The 21,607-nt window shown below is 42.9% G+C and overlaps 1 protein-coding gene across 2 annotated transcripts; it reads right to left on the reverse strand.

Moving 5' to 3' along the window:
• Positions 1–1,882: 1,882 nt before the first annotated feature.
• LOC119168077 (uncharacterized) lies at positions 1,883–20,276 on the reverse strand. Of its 2 annotated transcripts, none has more exons than XM_075866218.1 (7): positions 20,076–20,276; positions 14,470–14,584; positions 8,527–8,607; positions 5,842–5,961; positions 3,717–3,779; positions 3,224–3,286; positions 1,883–1,995 (listed from the first exon to the last, which is right to left on the reverse strand). In XM_075866218.1, the coding sequence occupies exons 1-6, from the start codon at positions 20,100–20,102 to the stop codon at positions 3,240–3,242; spliced, it is 453 nt and encodes a 150-aa protein (XP_075722333.1). In that variant the 5' UTR covers positions 20,103–20,276; the 3' UTR covers positions 1,883–1,995; positions 3,224–3,239. The 2 variants fall into 2 exon arrangements, with proteins under 2 accessions (XP_075722333.1, XP_075722334.1); XM_075866219.1 differs by lacking the exon at positions 20,076–20,276 and adding an exon at positions 19,848–19,877.
• Positions 20,277–21,607: the final 1,331 nt, after the last annotated feature.

Here is a 21,607-nt window from a genome sequence, read left to right on the forward strand (position 1 = left end):
CAATCTAGTTGAGAACGCCTATGCACCAAAAGCACTGATTGAAAATTTCTTAAATGTGCTCTACTTCACTTAAGCGAAATTTTTAGTCATATCTCAAAATATTTGTCGCACAGAAAATTAGTTTACTTCTCATGAACCTATTAGGGCCTGTTTTAGCTGCTTAGTAGAACAGCTCTGTAAAACTTTGCTGACAGTGGTTCTTGCTTGTTATTTTACAGCAAAAGCTGTTATAAGATCAGAAAACGGGTCACGCATGTGGCGCCGTGGCTGTCTGGCGCCGCCGCCACCAGTGCCATTAACCACTGCCACAAACAATAAGGAAAGAAATGCAGTAAATAGAAATATATTAGTGTCACATTAGAATTCTGTCCGGGTTCGCTGCGTGCGAGCCCAGTACTCTACCACTGAGCCTCGCCGGTGCTTGGAACTTGTTTCTAAACTGGGCTTAGCCAGGCTTGATGTCGGGTAAGGAATCGGGTTATTATGAGTAATAAAGCATTTCAGAATATCAAAGCAAATACCAGGCGTCACAATGCGAATTGCGTTGCAAGTGGGTCGTACGATGCTCCAACCCATTAGAAAACTTGTTATTGATAACCTATTAACTGGGGCGCATACTCATTTCAGGCATAATTATTCATCGTTGTGAGTCATTGCATTAAAAATGCACAAAATTTCTAGCACGTGTGTATCGGATACCACGCGTCTCCGAAGATTGACGAAGGGTAGCAGAGTGAATGCTGGACTACTACACAAAAGTTCTAATTATTGATGGCGTAGTTGGCACAGAGCAAGTGTGATTGTAGCAGTTCCCCATAAAGTGTTAGAAAAAGCTCCGAAAGGCCGCCCTTGTAGCTTTCGCTGGGCCTGTGCTGCGCAGTCCGCACAGACCTGGCATTTTTTTTTGTAATTGATGGTGGTCGCTGCTGATTTTACCGACCAGTTAGCGGATTGCCATATAACCACATGAGGTTTATAAGACGCCTTCGCACAATGGCGCCAATACCACTGTGCAGTTTCAGCTGGTCCACAATAAACCATTTTGCAATACTGTATTACAGTGCACAGCAGCAACTACGTTGGTGGGGACGTTTTTGTCGAACATTGTAGTAATAATAACGTGTAGTGGTGTACAGTAGAGTACATGACTGTTCATTCGAATAGCGAAACACGAAACATAATTTTTGTGTCATTTTATTTAAATTACAGTGTTTATTGTTCTAATTGCACACAACGTAGAAAAAAAGCCCCGATGGCCACATAGCCCGTGTGAATGGTCCGCATGACCTCAAGAATAGACGTTTATGCTGCTTTTCCCACCCTAGCAAAGGGAACAAGTGGAACGTAATTTACACCGAAATAAAACATATATAAGCAAACTTTTGGTGCTTTCTGCGTCTTCTTCAATTAGCATTTGCGGGAAGCTTGCCTTACGTACACATTAGAACGAAAATGCCTGACGCTTCCGAAAATGTTCCTACTGATATCATGGTTACGTTAAACATTACGCTCAGGGGAGTTTGTTTTCTCGTGGCGTGCTTGATGAACCAACCGAAAACAACAACCGGCCTAGCAATGAAAAAAGGGTTGTGAACTTATCCCGATAACACTAGCGGGGTATTATTGAAGCTGAAGCTGTAGCGTCCTTGGGGGTTTATTGTTCTTGTTTTTGCTTCCTCTTTACTGTTTTCCTTATCACTTTTTTAATATTCTGCTACGTCTTATACTATTTATTTATATCAAGCTTTGTTTTTATGTCTTTTCTTTATCTTGAATAGCATTTACATTTCTACATCCCAGGAATTTTTTTAAACAACCAGTTTCACTAAGTTGTTGGGCTCAATGCAAAGCATGAATCATACGAAAGGAAAAAAAAAACACATGCTGATCAATAATATATTTCATAATTTATCTCCAGTTGATCACTGCACATAATAAGGCTTGAATGTGTCTAGTGTGGCCTCCATGGTTTCTATGTGTCTGGTTGTAGATGGTCTGAAAAAAGAAAACAATTTGAAAAGACTAAAGTTATACAGTAGATTACTTTGTGAAGTCGTCATAAGCGTATGCTTAATATCCCCGCTAGCACTTATTTGACCCTCCTATAAGCTCTAGAGAATCGCGAAGCATGATCATATTAGGCAATACACAAATTATTGTAAAGAGTTCATACAGCGTAAACAATTGTTGAATTATTACCTCAGTGAGTGCCACAATTTCTTCCACGGCTGCTCAAACAACGAGTTCAAAGAAGGGCATTGTTTGTGAGCGTAAGTACTTACCTGATGGCTTGAAGAATCTATCCCGAAATACGTTTTGTACAAGCACCCACAATTTGAGAGCTTTTAGCTGTAATATCACCAACTTTTTATTTGATTATGCGGATCTCTGTAAGCCGAGACGGAGAAGAAGTGGCAACTTTTTTATAGGATTTCTGGACGTAACTTTGTTCCCAGATTCTCTGCTCGGATGCATTGCTGGTTCATGCGCACCCTGTAGTTGGCCGCCACACTTCAGGCACGTTTGACCAAACGATCATACTCGTGGTGAAGTCCTTACGTAAAGTGATGGCGACTTAGGGATGAGGGAATTATAATTCGACGTGTTTTGCCGACGTGTCGTCATAATAATTATCATTTGTGTCACTTATTGCTTACGCCAATGCAGCTGGTGGTCACTTCTCTATTTTAATGAAGCATCCCAGTGTTTTGCCGTGATAAATAGCTGTGTTAAACTAATGACCAGAACAATTCTGCGAAACTCGACTTAGTGTAAGGGCTCCCTAGTGCATTAAACCTCCAGATTATCACATTCTACATTAGATTAAACCAATGGCGCAATACTATGAAGGCAAGAGCCAAGCGTTTCTCATAAAATGAGGAACACGATTGTTTGGTGGTGCCTGAATGGACGAAAACATTTATGATAAGAAAATAAAAACTCGCAATAAACGAGGCAAACGGCAGTGTAACATATTTAAGGTGTATTGATGTGGTGAGTGCAACACAAGGCAAGAATATGTGTATAAAATGTATACATGTTGATGTATAAGAAAGAAATCATATACATAGAGATAGCGAGAAAAAGTGGTTTGTACACGCAGTCAAGCAAGCACAAGAGGCGCTACAATGCCCACTTACGTATTCACAATTCTAGCACCGAAGACAGTTCAAGTTTTGCTGGTGCTGCTAGGGTCACACATTAGTATTACAAAGATACATGCCTTATTGTGGCTTTCTTCATCCGTGATGCGAACCATGAGATTTGCTGGGCGCTGGCGTTGTTACTATTTAAAATAAAGACAACATCAACAAATCAGTGACTGTGTTCCCCGTTAAGCAATAAAGGCAATTCGATAACATTCACATTTATCGTTATTCACTTTGAACACCCACGTGTACAATTGCAGAAAAACCTAATCATCAAGTGACAAAACTGCAGCTCGTATTTATGTAGCGCATAGTTGGATAGACGGTAAGCCATCTAACTGTCATACGCGTCTGCAACGCGAATCTGCGCCCTTATTCAGTCGTTTAGAGGTACATAGATGCGTGTCATTCAAGCTGGAATGCCACAAAAAACGATCAAATGCGATCTGACACATTTCCATATAATATTAGAAATGCAATGACGTAGCTTGTATACGACGTTTGGGTGCTGCATAGAGGCACGCCGAAACCCAGTTACTGAGGCTGCCATCGCAACAGACCACATACCTTGAATGGAATGGTTTCCTGGGCCTCGTTGTACAGCGGGAATCATCAACGGCTGTTCGACTCCTTCGTAAAGACATGTGGAAAAATCAGGTATTCTTTTTGTGGCAAATGTACGAGACACTCATTGCCAACATTGTCGCAATTACGTTAACGTGGTGGCACATGGCAAGCGCATGACATTTTTCAGAGGAAGTGACAGAACGCATAATTATTGCAAGCATCGCTTGTTCTAAGCTGTAGTCCTTTGAAGAAATACGTCCATAAGTGGCCAATAAAACATTTCGCAAATTTAAACTTGCACTATCCCGGCAGCCATCATTAAACGACCCCTTTCCTCGTGGTAAGATGGTCGACACCATAAACAACACTAAGTTCCGAAAATCTGACGTACTCCCTTACAGCAGAGTTTTCTACAGTTAAATGTGACTGCATTCTGAAAAGTAGAGACATGGGCACAACGAAAGTGGAGCGGCACAGCACGAAAGCGTGGGAAAAAAGCGAGCTTTCGAATTGGCGAGATGGCGATTGCATGTACTTGTTCATACCACACGCCTATTTTGGAAGAGGTTCTTGAAGGGAAAGAAACATTTGCTAATTTCTGTCTAAGCTCCTTGTTCGGGAGGGGTGAATGAGATAAAAAGAACTGTGGAAAGATAAAGAGGCGCGAGCGTTTGCTGCACAGGAGCGACGGAAAAAAAAAAGGAGAGAAGAGAAAGAAAAAAGAGAGGCATGGTCGAACAAGTCCGGAGACGGGGCACTGATCGCCGAGAGCCACATGACACTGTGAGTTTGCGGACGGCAGACCGATCGGCAAGAGTAACGCTGGCGTCAGGTAATCGGGGAAGACACTACCGTTCAACTCGAAATCATACGATCAAGACCGTCCTTTGGCTGTGGGGGAACTTGCACCTTAGCGCACGTGTTGCTATCGCATGACAATGTTAATGTGGCTGCAGCAGTGGGCATTCATCTTCACTACACTTCATGCAAAGATATGTCCGTCCTAGAGTTTCCTAAAATTAACTACAGGGTACTCTGGTGCTGTGATCGTTCAGAGACTATGGGAATGATGGGTATTACACACGTTTGCCTAGTCTTCATACTTGCGGGCTACAAGTCGTTCTTGCGGCTTCGTTTATTGCTGGTTGCAGTTTCGTTTTAAAGAAAAAAACGAACACTTTTGAACTTCGTGACCTGATTTGAAAAGGTAAGCTTTAAGAAAATAAAGTGGTGAAGCACAACCACTGAATATTTGCTGATTGGTTTGTTTCATGAGAAAACGGCTTCAAGCCACACAAACGCACACGGAGCCATAAGCAAGCCAGCAGTACGAAGATTAGGCAAATGTGTGTACTACCCATGATTCCCATGCTCGCTGAAGCGCCATGCGCTGTAGCAGAGCGCTAGAGCTCCCTCTATAGTGTATGTTAGGAAACTCTAAGACACCGGTGCCATCACTGGGCTACCACTGCGCCACCGCCGCGTGCCGTTCCGATTGCCTGCTGCAAAGCGGCGAGCTTCGGTGGACGACGAAAAATTGGTCACCCGAGCGATCCAGCTGACCGCTTTGTTTGCGAGTGATACGAAGTTGGCAATAAAAAAATGAACGAAGAAAGGGACTGTGTTCCTATCTATTGTCCGATTCGCTAGAACTTTCTTTATGCAACCTTCCTCAGTCGTGCGGTGATATTCACACAACTTTGCAGCGGGTGATTTGCCCCCTCCTAAAGCGTATGGCTTAATGTTGCCAAGCAACATTAAGCCATACGCCACTGAAATGGCGCCGAATGAACGAGGAAGACAGCGTTGTTGTGGGGCTTGGTCTGGGCTGTCTGTTGACTTTTAATTTTGTGCACTCTTTACAGTGTCATCTTGATGAGATACCGACTGACGCTCCGTAAATAAGTGCTCCCTGTAACAATACAATTCAGTGCCGTAAGATGTGCCATTGTTGAAACACTATATCTAGCATGCTTACGAAAGCAAGCTCATGAGCTACTTCACAGGCAGACAGCCTTGCGTGGCAGAATAAACGAGCGTCCAGTCTTCTTGAAATCAATTATCTCGGCCGAACAGTAAGCGAACGCGCTCGCACATGTGACTGAAACACGTAAATTAAGCTTACCGCAGTGGCAGCTGCAGAAAGTAAAGCCGGATCGGAGAGTCCATTGTGTACAGTCGAGGTAGTCAGTGTCCGAGCAAAAGCGGACACGTGAGTTTTTTGGTGGGCAGGCGACATACGAAACTGGTGAGGGAGAATGTGATAGAAATTACGTGACATGAACGCATGTGCAATGTAATATCCTTGAGCACTAACGTAAATTTTTGAGCCTATAGGAGGGTGGCGTGCACTAGTGTTTGTCACTTTGACATACTTATTCATTGCTTATATTTCAGAGGTTATCTGCCACGTAATAAAAAACATTCTTCATGTACTACTCCACCAACTCTAAAAATTGAAATACATTTTTGAGCTATTGGACCATGAATATAATTTGAAAATTACACGTGCCCTGGAGCAAACTGTCACATTATAGCCATGAAATATGAGTAGAGTGTGTTGAAGCGATATTCACGATATCTTTTATTGTGGGTAGACGTGACAAGAATGGTCCGGAGCTCGGTAGGCTTACATCAACAAAAATATTAATCGAAACACTGAACAACATTTGCAGTGTTAATAAAAAAACGTACTCCTAATTATACATATAAACTTAGCGTAACGTTCGTATCAAAACGGAGCTTTACATGGGCTGTAAAAAAAGAATGCAGCTCGACCTGCTCTTAAAACACCCGCGGAGTTGCCAAGCTGATGTCTAAATATTTCTGAATATTTAATGCTTTGCTAAACTTTTATAAGTGCTTCTGTCATGGATCGCCGCGATGCATAGCACGCTTTATGGTTGATCTCTCTAGACAAAACCGTTTAACTGCAGTTTCTCTTCTGCTGACTTCTGGATTGGCTAGACACTTTTTCGCCCGTTCTCCAGCACATTTACGTTGACGAACTTCATTTTTTTGGAGTGCGAGTAGTGATGGCCATGCTGGAAGAGTGAACTGTTGAACCCTGCTTATCTTACCTCACCTAACATCATTCACCTTTTCACCGAGCCTCGAAAACGGGACTCTCATCGGTCTACCTTGAGCTCTGTACTTGGCTCTCGCCACACGGCGAGGCCATGTGATCATTGCCACGCCGACAATGTCGGGGATGGCTCAGTGAAGAAACTTGGAGGATGGTTCATTCATATTTGTAGAAGTGCCACGAAGACAAAGAAAAAAGTACACAACACGGGCGTTTCATGTAAAGTCAATACCAACTAACTCTCCTTTGCGTTTTGCTTCAAGGATACTTGAAAATACCTTGCAACACTTTTCCAGCATGGCCACGAAACACTGCTGAGTGGTAGTCGATGCCCCTTAGAACACGCGAGCCAAATAATGTAGCACAGCCCACGGCGTGAGAATAATACAAAATTCTCAAAGTCAGCTGAAAATTGTCTCCTTTTCTATCAGTGAATCACGCTACAGGCTCAAAAATCACTGCATCACAGGCCAAGTATCCGCCATTGGCTAAATAAAGTATGGCTTGCTCGGTCCTCACCGGGGCCACCGCGAGAGGCCGCCACTTGTCCACGCGTGCGCGTGTGATCACAATGCAAAGCCGCGCAAACGAAAAAACAAAGAGAAAAAGTGCTCTAAGTCAAAGCATGCACGATGTGTCTAGGCTTTTTTTTTTTACCCTTGCCATCCCTCCCTGCTTAGCTTCTAGCATTTTCGTCGGGTCGAGAGAAGAGAGAATCCAACACCAGCGTGCAACAGATATTTGTAACTCCACACGTAATAGACGGATTCTAAAAAAAAAAAAAACTGCGGTGGTTTATTTACGAAATAATGGGCTTTTTTCTTGAAAAACTCCATGGCTAGCTGAACGAGTGTTTCAGGGCCCTTCTATGCTTCGCCTTCAAAATCAGAATGTGATATCTTAACGAGGCTTCGTGTACATCACCTTCTAAATTGCTAGTCTAGCGTCACGTGTTCTCCGGAGCCTCAACTACCGCTCGGCAGGGTTTATGGAAAGGGTTTAATGGTTTGGAGCACTTTCTACTTTGCTACGGGAGAGCAGGAAGCCGGCCGATTGAGCGAAACACACTGTTCTGCATATTTGCGCACATACTCTCCTTAAACAAGGAAGCAAACGCCTGTGTGCGTAAGATTGGCCATTTCAAACTATCTTAAAATGGTTACTGCAAATACACCTGTGAAAGAGGCACTAGGTCATTATCCCATGTTCAGTGAATTAAAGAAGGGTGCCAATGCGTCTAAAAAGCAACACACGTTCGGGATATCGATAAAATTGTCTGGCATGTCTATTGGTCTCACCTGTGCACTGATACTTTGAAAAAGTGAATGACTTTGTTCGGAGTGGTCTATCCGGTGCACTGCTACTTTGTAAAAGTGAATTACTTTCTTCAGAGCCATTCGGCTCTTTATATAAGCACAAAAATGTGGTAGGCAGCTCCTTTTTTGTGTAAATATAGTAATGACTTAAAACGCCGTGTGCTTAGAAAAACTGTTTAGCGATTTAGGGTACCTTGTACTGTACTAATGGAGAACAGAAAGCCGTCCCATACAATAATTCTGAAAGAGCTAAGATAAACGCGCCAGTTGTGTGTATATAAAAAGGTTCAACGATTTGGAGCATTTTGTACTGTACTATGGGAGAGCAGGAAGCCGTTCCAGTGAACGAAACTGCACATATTGCATATTTTGCATGTTTGCAGTTTTGCATATTTGCGCACATTCTCACCCATATTGCAATCCCATCGGGTCTTGGCAAAGAAGCACAGTTCCATATGTTCCCAGAAACCATCCTTGTTCTTGTAAATCCCTAGAAAGAAATGCGTAATTTGGTCATACAAAGTTTGTCCTAAGCATCATGCGAAAAATGCAGCAGCCTTGAACCATCACCAAATATTTGTCTGCATAGAGCTTGAAAAAAAAAAGAAAAACATGTAACGTAAGCCTTTATGCAAAAATGTTGACTTTAGCTAGTTGAATATGACAACAAAACCCATTATCAGGGCCACAGAAGTAACTTTTGTTATACGTAGAATTTTGAGTAGTTACGAAGTTACGGCTACAATGAAAGAGTTTATTTTGCAATAGACGCATGTTGTCGTAGCTGGGGTATCGAATTCTATCACAAAGGCATCTTCACAAGAGTGAGTTAAAAGACAATGAAAGCAAGAAGTACCGCATAAATTTGTGTTGTCTGAACCACAACTGAACCACAACAAAAAATAATGCGATTGATATGTCGTGAAGCGTGGCAAGGTTTGGGTACGTGTGTGTCTGTAATAGCCCGATGCATACATACCCCAGCGACACATGCCCATCATGTGGACACACAGCGACACTCGAACACATGCTCTGGGAGTGTAGAACAACTCCTCCCGACTCTACCTCAAACAAGTGGGAGAGGTCCCTCAGGAGCTCACTTCTCGCCGACCAGCAATCGGCCGACCAGCAGGCCCACGAAGCGGCCGCCAGGTACTCCCTGTCGGTCCCTACGTGGGAGACGCCCGCTACGCGCTAAGCGCGTCCTGCAGGACTGAAATAAAGTTTTTTCATTCCATTCCATTGATATGTCGTAACACTGCAGAATCGTGTTTACGCAAGAGGCTTCGAATGGGGCCTTGCAACAGACGACAGGCTAGAAACAGCTTATCATGTTCTTGAATACGTGAAACGTTTCTTTTTTTTTTGGGGGGGGGGGATGTCCTATTTTGTTTAAGTTTTTTAAACGGGATACAAATATTAATGTGCGGAGTAATATTTAGGTACAAACACCAAGTGCAAAGCAATTTTTTTCGATTGTGGTGTTTTGTGCAGTTTTTCACACAGATACGCACACGCAATTCGTGAGTATGTGATTATTCTTAAGGGTTGCCTGGCTTATGAATCCCAAAATTTCACGATAACCAGTCTGAGCTGAAAAAATGCATAGTATTGATTGATATGTGGGGTTTAACGTCTCAAAACCACTATATGATTATGAGAGACGCCGTAGTGGAGGGCTCCGGAAATTTAGACCACCTGGGGTTCTTTAACGTGCACCCAAATCTGAGCACACGGGCCTACAACATTTCCGCCTCCATCGGAAATGCAGCCGCCGCAGCCGGGATTCGAACCCGCGCCCTGCGGGTCAGCAGCCGAGTACCTTAGCCACTAGACCACCGCGACGGGGCAAAATGCATAGTATAAAGAAACAACTATGGTGACCGCGTACGCAACAGCTTTAAAGGCGGTCGATGAAGAAGACAACAGCCATCTCGTTTGTACCCGTTTGTACTGCCCACATCATGCGCAGGTACGACGTCGCAACAGCCTGTGTGCCAACACGGAAGCTAAGACACGCTTCAATCAACGTAAAAGACATACTGCCGAGTGAAAGCTTGCACGGTGTTATTAATTCTATAGGCTGCCATGAGTGTGACTGAAAACCATTACATTGGGGAGACCAGGTGACCTTGAGGAAATAGTTGAACACGAATATCACGGCCGGGAACATAACATGTTCTCAGGTGTTCTTCGCTGAACACGTGCAACTCACAAGTCACCAAATTCGCTGGTTAAAGACGCATGTTTTTGCCGAAGAAAAAAAATTTGCATGATGCCTGCACCTGCAATCCCTGCCCGTACAGACCACTGCGCATACGCTGAACTGGAGTCATGAAACGCTGCCGAGAATGCAGCCTCGTTGCTTACGTCACGTTTTTATGTATGTTGAAGCGCACTGTGTCACCCTTTTATTTAATGGCATATTGTAAGGAGATGTTGGCGCACAAGTTAGGCACCGGCTACTTATTCTTTCATTTTCAACATAGAGCACGTAGGTTGTAAGGCATGACGTTTATTGTGAACAAGGCTGTCGTATCGGGTGCCCCAACGTCAAGGAAACTGATTTCCTTTTTTTTGGCTGATTACAGTTGACTGGCTTACGTGACGTTTTTAGGAGTGCTCAATAATAAAGTTTGTTTAGTCAATTCCATAAATTAAATTTTCTGGGAAGTAGTGAAGCTATTATACACCAAAAAGCTATCTTCTTAATTCATTAAAAAATGGCAGATTCCTCGTACAGTGGGAATCGATGAAATGCGAAGTACGAATGAGGAATGTTGATATGTCACTTTAAAATCAGCACAACATTACGAGGTGGACGTAAATTATGCCGTACATAGCTTACATGTCATGATTATCATGCTTTGACATGTCATTTACATTCGTCGTCTATTCACGCCCCGTGATATCATTTTTGGTGTATGTGGAGCTCGCGAAACGACCGCGAGCACGCTGTGAACGTAGCCGATACACATGTTTTACGTGACACGCATGTCATGATTATCATGTTGTACGCGTCATTTACCTTCGTTATTCGTTCACGTCTTGTAAAACCAACTTTAGTATATATGAAGCTAGTGAAGTGGCCGTAAACGCACCATGAGTGTAGCATGTAGTTATGTTCTTACATGACACACATTTCATGATTATCATGTTCGCACCAGTAATATACCTTCTTCGTCCATGCAAGTCCCGTAGTACCAAATTTGGTATACGTGAAGCCAGCAAAACGATCGTGAGTGCATCGTGAGCGTGGTGTGCAGTTATGACTTACGTGACATGCATGTCACGATTTACGTGTTACGGTGTGTCACATATGTTCGCCATGCAGTCGTGCCATATCATATCAGTTTTGTAATATGTCATGTGAGCAAAACCACTACAAGAACACCAGGACCATGAAATGTAAATCATGACATTCATCCCATACATGTCGTGATTTTCATGTTATCAGTAGTTTTTTATGGTAGCCATAGTCATGTTATTCCATACCAATTTCGGTATCGATAGTATTATTTAAACGGCCTGGATAGATGGATAGATAGATAGTTAGATAGATGGATAGATAGATAGATAGATAGATAGATACTTTCTCCTAACTTTTTGCTTCTTCCATACCGGGTGTACCCTGAATCACTTAGCAGCAGGAAAGTTCAGTCGCTACAGCGACCAACAAGGGTCATGCGTTCATATACAAGCAATAATACAAGCAATAATAGTGCTTTCATATACAAGCAATAATGGTGCTTTCTTAACAACATACGTTGTTGACAAAGCACTGACCGTTTTGTACTCATTGAAACGTTCGCTTAGCAGTGCATCCGTAGATACTAAACGCCAAGCATACTAGTCACTCGTTCGATCAACACTGGAATATGCAATAATATGTTCATTTCCCTTCCGTAAACATTACATAGCAAAGTTGGAGGGTGTACAAAGAAAGGCACTTAGGTTTATCTTTAATAAGTATCGTCGTCACGACTCTCCGACTGAACTATTAAAGCAAGCCGCATTACCCACCATACAAGATCGAGCCAGACTGCTTCACCTTAAGTTTATTTTCCTTCTTCTTAATGGCAGCATGAAGATCAATGCGAACAACTATTTACTACACTCGGATACAGCTAGTTCCCAAACTAAACATACTAAGCACTTAGCTGAATACAGATTTCACAACGACATTTTCAGGTATTCTTTTTTCCCGCAAGCAATTCATGATTGGAATGGCCTAACATACGATGCTATCAAGTGTACATCACTCGAAGCTTTTATCTCCAAGATATCAGGCGATGCTTCATAGTTATCATCTCCAAGCAAGATATCTGCGTTACACAATAATAATATGTTTCACTTCTCAGTATCTTTTTTACTGCCGGGAAATTGAGCTACTCATTAATTATGCTGTACTTGTCGGGCCTTACACTGAGTGTGTTGGATGTCATATTTACTCACGTATTATTATTATTATTATTATTATTATTATTATTATTATTATTATTATTATTATTATTATTATTATCGTTTGTAATTTTTGTAGCGAATGTATAATTTGTTGCCTAGTGCATACGTACTGTCTAGTCGAACCTAACGTATGTTAGTGCCTACTTAAACTGCGTTGTTTCGAATATGTGTCTGTATTCTAATATGCTGTTTATTACTGCTATCATTTAGTAGCCCTTGCATAGTTAATGTAGAGAACATATGCATTGTCTGATTCAACCTTCCCTACGTACACGCCTACTTGATTTGATTGATATGTGTGGTTTAACGTCCCAAAACCACTATATGATTATGAGAGACGCCGTAGTGGAGGGCTCCGGAAATTTAGACCACCTGGGGTTCTTTAACGTGCACCCAAATATGAGCACACGGGCCTACAACATTTCCGCCTCCATCGGAAATGCAGCCGCTGCAGCCGGGATACGAACTCGCGCCCTGCGGGTCAGCAGCCGAGTACCTTAGCCACTAGACCACCACGGCGGGGCACGCCTACTTGAAGATACCCCCTTTCCTGCAACAGCCTCAGATTTGAGGCTAGCAGTATTTTCAAATAAATAAATAAGTAATAATATTAGCTAACCTGAAATGACCAGCCAGTTCAGTAAAAGTTTGGATTTTTGTATCTGATACGACTGATCACCGGCGAGTCCACGATATACAGAAGATAAGCTATTAAACAATGGCGCATACAAATACTTCTGTGACGGCTGCATTTTCCATATGCCGAATTTATGTACACTGGCAAACTTTTCGGCGTACTATACCATCGCCATCAGTACCTAAATGTTTAGCTGATAACAATATTTACTTAAAAATAGGTGAGCCGAGAAGGCATCAAATCGGGAATGCTCGAAAGTTATAAATTGGGAAGCAGCTCTCTTTTTGTTGGTTATTAGTTATTAAGAGCACCACATATACGTGTGTGGGAAGTATCATGCGTAAATTCAAGAAATCTTTTGTTCGATTATAATATTTTGAACCTGATGTCTTAGCATAACTGGCCTATATTCCGTTGTGTGGAAAAACAAAATGAACTCGTTTAATAAATAGACTAGGCTGTCTCTCACTCTTCTTTTTGTGAGTATTGTGTGGTACAACAATAAACTTGCATGGTATAAGGGTACCTTTATTTGTCGCAAATGAATTCAGCCTGTTGTGCGTGTGCGTAATAAGGATCACGCGTTTCTCGAATGTATAGGCCATGTATCAAGGCGATTGTGGACGGCACAACTGGTGGTCTTCGTTCATGCATTTTAAGAACACTTGCACTATTTTCGCAAATCCCGTTAAACTGACGTTAGGAATGCAATCTCTGAAACGCGTTTACCACGTATTCTTTTGTAATATACTGTACAACATTTTGTGCGGTGAAACACACCACTCGACCAATTTCGCAGCACAGAAAATGCGCATATAACGCATGTAGTAATCTGCATCAATGGTGTCGAGGGTGTGTACAAGGAGGTTGGAGGGTAGTTTTGAATTTCACACACACGCACACACAAACACACTATTTTTGTTTTTCTCTATCCGGGACACTTCAATGACATACTTGTTGGTTGTGATTCCGATAGAGATGGTATGCGCTTGAAGTTTCCTTAGCTTCCTGTGCATGCCTTCCTCTACATATATCAGCGCAAAACATATTTAATGAACAGCCGAAAATTAGCAGTTTCTTGACACCTTCCCTCATTCTTTCTTCGCATCCACAAATGAGCTACATGTACGTTTGTATACAAAATTTTCTAGTCTTGCCCCTGCCAATGATAGTTTTGAGGTTGACAACTCCTAATGCAGTACTAAGGCATGCATATTTTTAACCTTCGATGAGCCAAATGTCCCAACTTACATTGTTGAGGTCGGCTTGCAGTCTGCACGGCAAGCACACACTTACTAAAGATGGTTGTGGTGAGCGCGATAGCCAGCAAAATTGCGAATAAAAGACGCGTGTCAGGAACACTTAGCTGCAAAAAGAAAATATATGCACTGTATAAGTAGATGAAGATCGTTGTGATACGAAGTCATATATAATAAACAGCATGAAACAAAACGACAGACCAAAGAGAAGAACCACACATGACAAGTGGTGTGGACAGATGCGGCATGTATTCTTGATATGATCGTGTCACGTGATATCATGCCTGATGTTATACGTGGCTTGCTGTGGAGTGATAAATGTCTGTATCATCTCGGCTTCCTTGTTTTAAAAAGCTCGGCCGTGCAGAGAAAAAGTACATAGAGCAATACCAAACAAAAAAACGAACAGGTAAGTAAAGAAAAAAATTGGCCCCGTATCTGCAAGTAATCTGCAAATGTCGTCGAAAGACGATAGTCTTGCTTGTAGAGAGAGTGAACAAAACATTTATTTGATGTTTTGCGCAAAAAAATCGGGGAATGGTATTCCTGAGGCGCTGCGTTAGAGTGCCTCGAGCGTGCAGCGGAGGCGAACGAGCGCATCAAGTCACGTCACACGTGAGACATGAGCGCCATCTGGCAGTTTCTTTTGGAAAACAAAGCGCGTGGATGTGCGCGCCCGTCTCAAGGGTGATAAGGTGTAGAACGCGAGGCGACGGGTAGGTGCCACCACCATCTCGTCTTAGCAAAGCGTTGGAAACACTTCCCGTTCCGTGCAACCGTTGCATGACAAGCGCAGCGTTATAAGCGCTGCGGTCCTTAAAATTACTTATGTATGCATTTTATCGTAAGAGATGCATATACAGAATATATGCGTGTTGTCATGGTGCCCCAGACATGCGCAATAATTGCTTTTTAATTGAAAATTGCGCTGGCTTGAACGCTCAACCTTGAGCAACATTGGTGGTTGCAGCGGATGGGGTCGGTTGTTTCAAGTACCCGATGCCGGTAAGAGTAGACAAACAGACAGACAGACAGACAGACAGACAGACAGACAGACAGACAGACAGACAGACAGACAGACAGACAGACAGACAGACAGACAGACAGACAGACAGACAGACAGACAGATCAAAATTTTCGCGGCGAAGCTCCCCAAGAAAGACTATCGTTTTTAAAAAAAAGCCAGGCCTGCGCGGAAGGCGCAGTGCAGCCACAGTGAAAGCTAGAAGACCGGCTTTTCAGAGCCTTTTCTAAACACCCGTTGCTACAAGCACTTGTGCTTGGTTACCAATACGGCATTAATAATGGAAATTTTAGGGTAGTAGGCCAACATTCACCATGGTATTTTTGTCATTCTTCTGAGAAGTGTGGTATCCGCTGAACACTTGCAAGAAATTTCGTCCCAATTGTTCATGCAGTGGCTGACAGCGATAAGGAATTATGGCTGAAGTGGGTATGGTATGCGGCGCAGTTTATGGGAAAACAAAAAGAAGCTGTTGCAATGTGTTGATACATTTTAAAATGCTTTATAACTCGTATTAACGCGATTGCTTTCCCGATATGAAGCCTGCCTAAGGCAAGCTCGCCAACAAGTCCCAAGCAGTGGCATGGATCTTTGGTAGAACACCTAGTGGACTCGGGTTCGAGCACGTTTGCCAACAAGTCCCAAGTAGCGCCGTGGCTCAGTGGTAGTACACCCAGTGAACCCGCGTTCAAGCCCTAGTGTATCATTGGTACTAGATTTTTTTTCTAATTTCGCACTATGTGGTTACGAACACCGGCGGCGGTGGCGGACAACTACGGCGCAGCGCGTGACCTGAGTTTTGATCTCATAACAAATTTTGCTGTGAAACAATAAATTAACTGCGAAAAACTATTATACGAACATAGCAGTGAACACTTTAACTGCCGTGTTCATTTTGTTATATAATAAACACCGGCGAACATTTCTGTGCACATTCAACCTACAATATACGGAAGAACACATCACTTCACATCCATTGGCATCACAAGCGTTTACGTAGTCCAGTTTCCATTACGAAATTTTTTTTGTAAGATGTTCATTTGTGAAATATGCTATACAGGCCACAATTCAAGTAAATTATGAAGCGTGAGACAGCGTCTGTAAAAACTAGCGAGTGTTTTTTTTGAAAAACATTTTTTCACATGAAGTCATCACTGGGTGAAGCGATGGCATCGGTCTGCCAAGCGATGATTCCTTGCTCGATCAAACGGGGCCCGAATCTATAGAGGTAGTGCAACATAATGTGAGGTGTACAAGAAAGCTTGAGTAGCTAAAGAAGAACAATACAGTCGACTAAGAATTCCCACCTGGTGTATTGTCTCATACACTACCGTTCCATGAGATTTGCACGAAGCCTGGTCCGCGACTTCATAACTTCATGAAATACTGAGAGTGCTCTAGCGTGCTTTTGCCTCGCAACGTTACAGTGGGGGCCACTGACGTGCTCGGGAAATTTTTATTTTCAAAGAATTTCTAGAGTAAGTTGTGTTTCTATCCGTTGGCTCCCGCATTTAATGGTGTTATTTATTTGCAGATTCGCAGCACTTCCGGTAATACTTTCTGCTGCTCGATGTGGAGCAAGTCTCTTCCATTAACAGATTGAGAGTTCTCCCTGTATGTTTCATTGGCAGATCCGGAGCATCTCCGTCGCGAGATCCATTCCACGGAGCTACCTTTTCTACTGCGAAAAAATCGGCGAATTCGACGGAAGTCGTAAGTGCCCCATGCCTTGAAACCTCTAGAAACGGTGCCAACTTTGGGCGCACCAACGGACGCTGGTCGCGTCAGTTGCGCCTCGAGTCGGAGCTCACGTTTAGCTAGCCTAGCGTCGCTCTGCCCAGCGTACCCACTCAAGCAAGAAGATGAACACTCGCATCGGGTTCCGTTCTGACCCTGCCATTTGCTCCAGAGGGAGCACGTGTGTTCCATTGATAGATTCCCTTCTGTTGCCCTCCACCAGAGTGGAGTGCTCCGGCGCAGAGGTCGTGGGTCACTCCGAATCCGCCAATGGATCACTCCATAAAATTTAGAGCTTCGCGCATAATAACAGGAGACAAAGTCAACCTTGAAAAATGCACACGAAAATTTGGCATTGCTCTACTCAACCGTCCTATGCAGCGACAAGATATATCTATAACTCTTAAACAGGTATGCTTTCACGACTTTCTGAGCCAAAAAGAAAATAGTTGTTCGGGTTTAACACCCCAAAACTACCATATTATTATAAGAGACGCCGTAGTAGAGGGCTGCAGAAATTTTGACTACCTTTAAGGTTTTTAGGTGAGCCAAAAAGAAAGTAAAGGAGACTGAGGTAGCCATAAAATTACCGAAATATCAAAGCTTGGAAGCTTAACTATGAGATTGCCTAGTGTTTTGCCACCAAAGGTAAAATAATTTACCAACGAAAAGGGCAAGGCATTGGAAAGGTGGTGGTGGCAGCGTGTGTACTTGGGCCTGCGTTATGAAAAAAAATAATGAATAGAAACGTGACAGTTGTTAAATATTGGGACAACAACCCAGCAAATGGCACCTCGAAGTACGGCACTTCCCTAATAAAGTGGACGTTCAAGGATGAAATGCACTGCAAAGTATGGTATACAGGAGACCAATGTTCCTTATTAACTGGGTAGTGGAATGATCCCGATCGCAGTTATACCGGGAATATGTGGACTGTAGTATCAAACTAAAGTAATGTAAAGTCTCCTTTGGTTGGCCTTCAAACACATACGATTGAGATACATATTGTGGCACCCTTTGGGGATGCATAATATTGCCTACCTATGCCTACCTATCTCTACGTCTGTGTCGTGTCCCTTTCTTTTGTGTACTGCGCTAACACACGCTACGTTCATGGATGACCGACTCGCCCGATCAGCAACCCTTCTGAATAATATTACGTTTTACAAGAAAGTGTGGGCTGCAACATTCACATAGAATGGGTTGAAGTTCGCTGCCCCCAACAAGTGAGTGTAATACTTCGCACTTTACAAAAACCTGTATATTAATAATGAAGCACGTTTTATGATTTCGGTGTTTCGCAATTTTTAGTAACAAAATTCTCGGTGGCTTGATGTCGGCGGCCTGCAGTTTTGACGGAATAGCATTGAATAAAGAGGTAGATTTACAGAAATTTCATTTCAACATTGGCGCCAATGCTTGACAGCCGAAAATCGCCGTCTTGTCCGCAAGCAAAAACTAGACCAAAACAAATAAAATATCATGAAAATAACTAAATTAAAAATTAAAAACTAAGTTAAAATTAAATACTAAATGAAAAATTAAAAGAGTTATATTATGAACACTGAGTCTGTGCGATTGTGAACAGATATGAGGCACTTCGTGCCCCGAATATGTACCTCTATCCTGTGGGCGCTTCTGCGCTTCACAGTGCATGAGTATTGTGAATTGTCTGAGGTCAGGCTTTCACTAGCCTTTGTTATATTATAGCTTTTTCCAGGTTTGGGCGCAAGCCAGACCAACTCTATTTTTCACCGATGCATTGCTTGTACGCCTTCTGTCTGTTTGCCTCCCTACTTGGGGAGGGGGGAGGGGGCTTCGCACATTTGCCACATCTTTTGCCAAACAAACTGTGTCGCTGACATAATCGATCAATTGCGTCTCGCCCCAGCTGACAAAATAGTAAATTAGGTTTCAGCTCTGATTCAACCAGGTCACGCTTAACTAGTACATTCGGTTATTGAAACACGATATATCTAGCACTTGGCTGCTCGCAGTTGTGGTGACGGTGAAGACGTTACAGTAAGTGACGCACGGTGATATGCCTCAGTCAATAAAGCACCGTTTAGTCTACAGTGCTCCAAGGATTCCGCGGGTCATAGAAATCTACCATAACGCTCATCCACAAACTACCAAGGTTTTCCACGGTTTGGTCCTTGTGCACAGTGTTTTGAAGCCAAGGCTACTTGCATTTCATCGGCACAATCACGATCAGCGATCTGGATGACTGTTTACAGGTTGCCGTCACCATGTTTCACGAACACTGTCACCCTCACCGCCAGCAGCCACTGGCTCCAAGTGTCACGTTTTAATCGCCAAGCACAATTTATGTATTTAGGAGGTGGAAAATGTAAAATTTTTTTCATTGCATCGCCTGACAGACCAGATGTTACCAAGCAGGGTGAGGAACTAAAAAATTCGGAATATCGTTGTCTTTCAGCGACTCCATTTTATCGCAGAGAATTCCACTATGACGTACCGCTTAAAAGTCCCTGAAGCGTTTGTTTAATGTGAACATCGACGCGGTGCAATGCAGCTTTCTTGCCTCGAGTAACGCTTGTTCGTGAATCGTTGCACTAGAACAATAAAACATAACTGTTCAAACCGACCTGATTTGTCCGCATTGAACCTGTGTCTCCTCAGAACCGTGAGAGATTACAGAAAAGTCGAAAAACATGCTGAAATATTCATGAGCGACTTCAAAATGTACATAATGCGTTAAGAGTGCTTAAGATAGATCTAACAATGTAAATAATTTAGTGAAGATGGCTCTTAGGGCACCTTGACATGATCCATTAAGTTCAGTTTCAGTGAAGGCTCAAACTAAGTGTTCTCACCGGTGCCGAGGTATTTGGTGGAGACATAAGGCACACTTCTATGCTGTGAATCTGCTATTTAGTGCTGAGAGGAGTAGTGACGAAGTTCATGAATCAGTGTTCCTAAACATACTCGACTGTAACTTTTGTGTCAGCATGCCGAGTTCTTTAGCTATAATACTTGCACGATGTATTGTACTGAGGCTGGCATAGCTACAGATGCGACGAGGCTGCGCTTGTTTATGACTTCGAGGTAGAACAATGAATTACGCACGCGTCCTGCAGCATTTTCTACAGTCATGGTTTCGAAAATAACGCTTTTGAGTTTTATTTTAGCACGTTGAGGGTCCGACAAAAGTTATGTGGCTCGTGCACTTCAAGCCGTTACTGCACAATGGAAGCTGCACGTTGTTGTATTTTCGAGATCAGGTGCACAGAGATGCGAAATAAACGTGCTCCAAGTTTTTATATTGCGGCAGTGGGAAAGAAAGGCACGTTGACGCAGATATATGCTTGCCTGCGGTCGCCTATAGCCAGTATTCGTACACAATGAGTAGGAACGTGCAGACATTTTATTTCAAGATGCTTCAAAACTGCATGATTTGGTACTTGACTAAAGGAAACCTACAGTTACGCACAATGGTAAAATGTTGATGGCTGCAAAGCTTGCAGAAAGGTGCGCGAAGCCAGGTTTGTTCTTTGTCGCATGATTTGTAGTAAGCACGTTTTGTTTTGGATTTTTTCGCCAAATGATTCCTTTGTCATGACAAGAAAACACAGCAGAAGCACTTCAGCCACATTGTTCAACAACAAAACTGAAACTTATGGCTCGGGTCTATATGACTGCGTAAGTTGCAATGTCTGCTTGAAATATTTCTCAATTATTGATTACGTCTGTTCAAAAATCCTAACTTGTGTTAGCCGCGCAAGTGTTTCCTTCACATTTAATGAAGAAAAGGTGAATAGGGGGATTTATCTGAATTCTATAGCACATGCACAATTATTCCGTATATAGGACAGATCAATGATGGGTTCACCCAGCCCGCGTTATTCTTACACTGAGACACACTTGATGCATGGAAGTCCCGTTGGCCCACTACCGTCCCGGAACAGTAAATTTGGATTGTCTCAGAAGTATTAGAGGACACGCAATCAGAATAGATCACCGCCGACCCCCTCCAAGTAGTGTACACCGCCATTTTGTTGGTTCCCTCTTCTGGGCGCATTATAGTTTGAATAAACCACTTATTGATACAATGAATCTATAACCCTAGCTCTACACAACTTCGCGGGAGTAATGACAATATCGATGCAAATTCAACCCTGCGGCGTGCATAAAAGTGCACCCAATGCTCCTCTAGATGGCGATTCTAACTTCATCTGGATGTGGGGTATATCGAGTCAAGGGTGCCTGTCTGAGCCTGCACGACCAGGTCAATGTGTAACGAGGCAGCTAGAATCATGTTTCATCATTTTGTATGTATGGATGAGAAAAGCTATGTCGTTTCTTCCATTTACATAAGATGGGATCAACCATCCGGTGATAAAAATTA

The sequence above is a fragment of the Rhipicephalus microplus genome, chromosome 6, assembly GCF_043290135.1.
Source record: "Rhipicephalus microplus isolate Deutch F79 chromosome 6, USDA_Rmic, whole genome shotgun sequence".
NCBI lineage: Eukaryota > Metazoa > Arthropoda > Arachnida > Ixodida > Ixodidae > Rhipicephalus > Rhipicephalus microplus.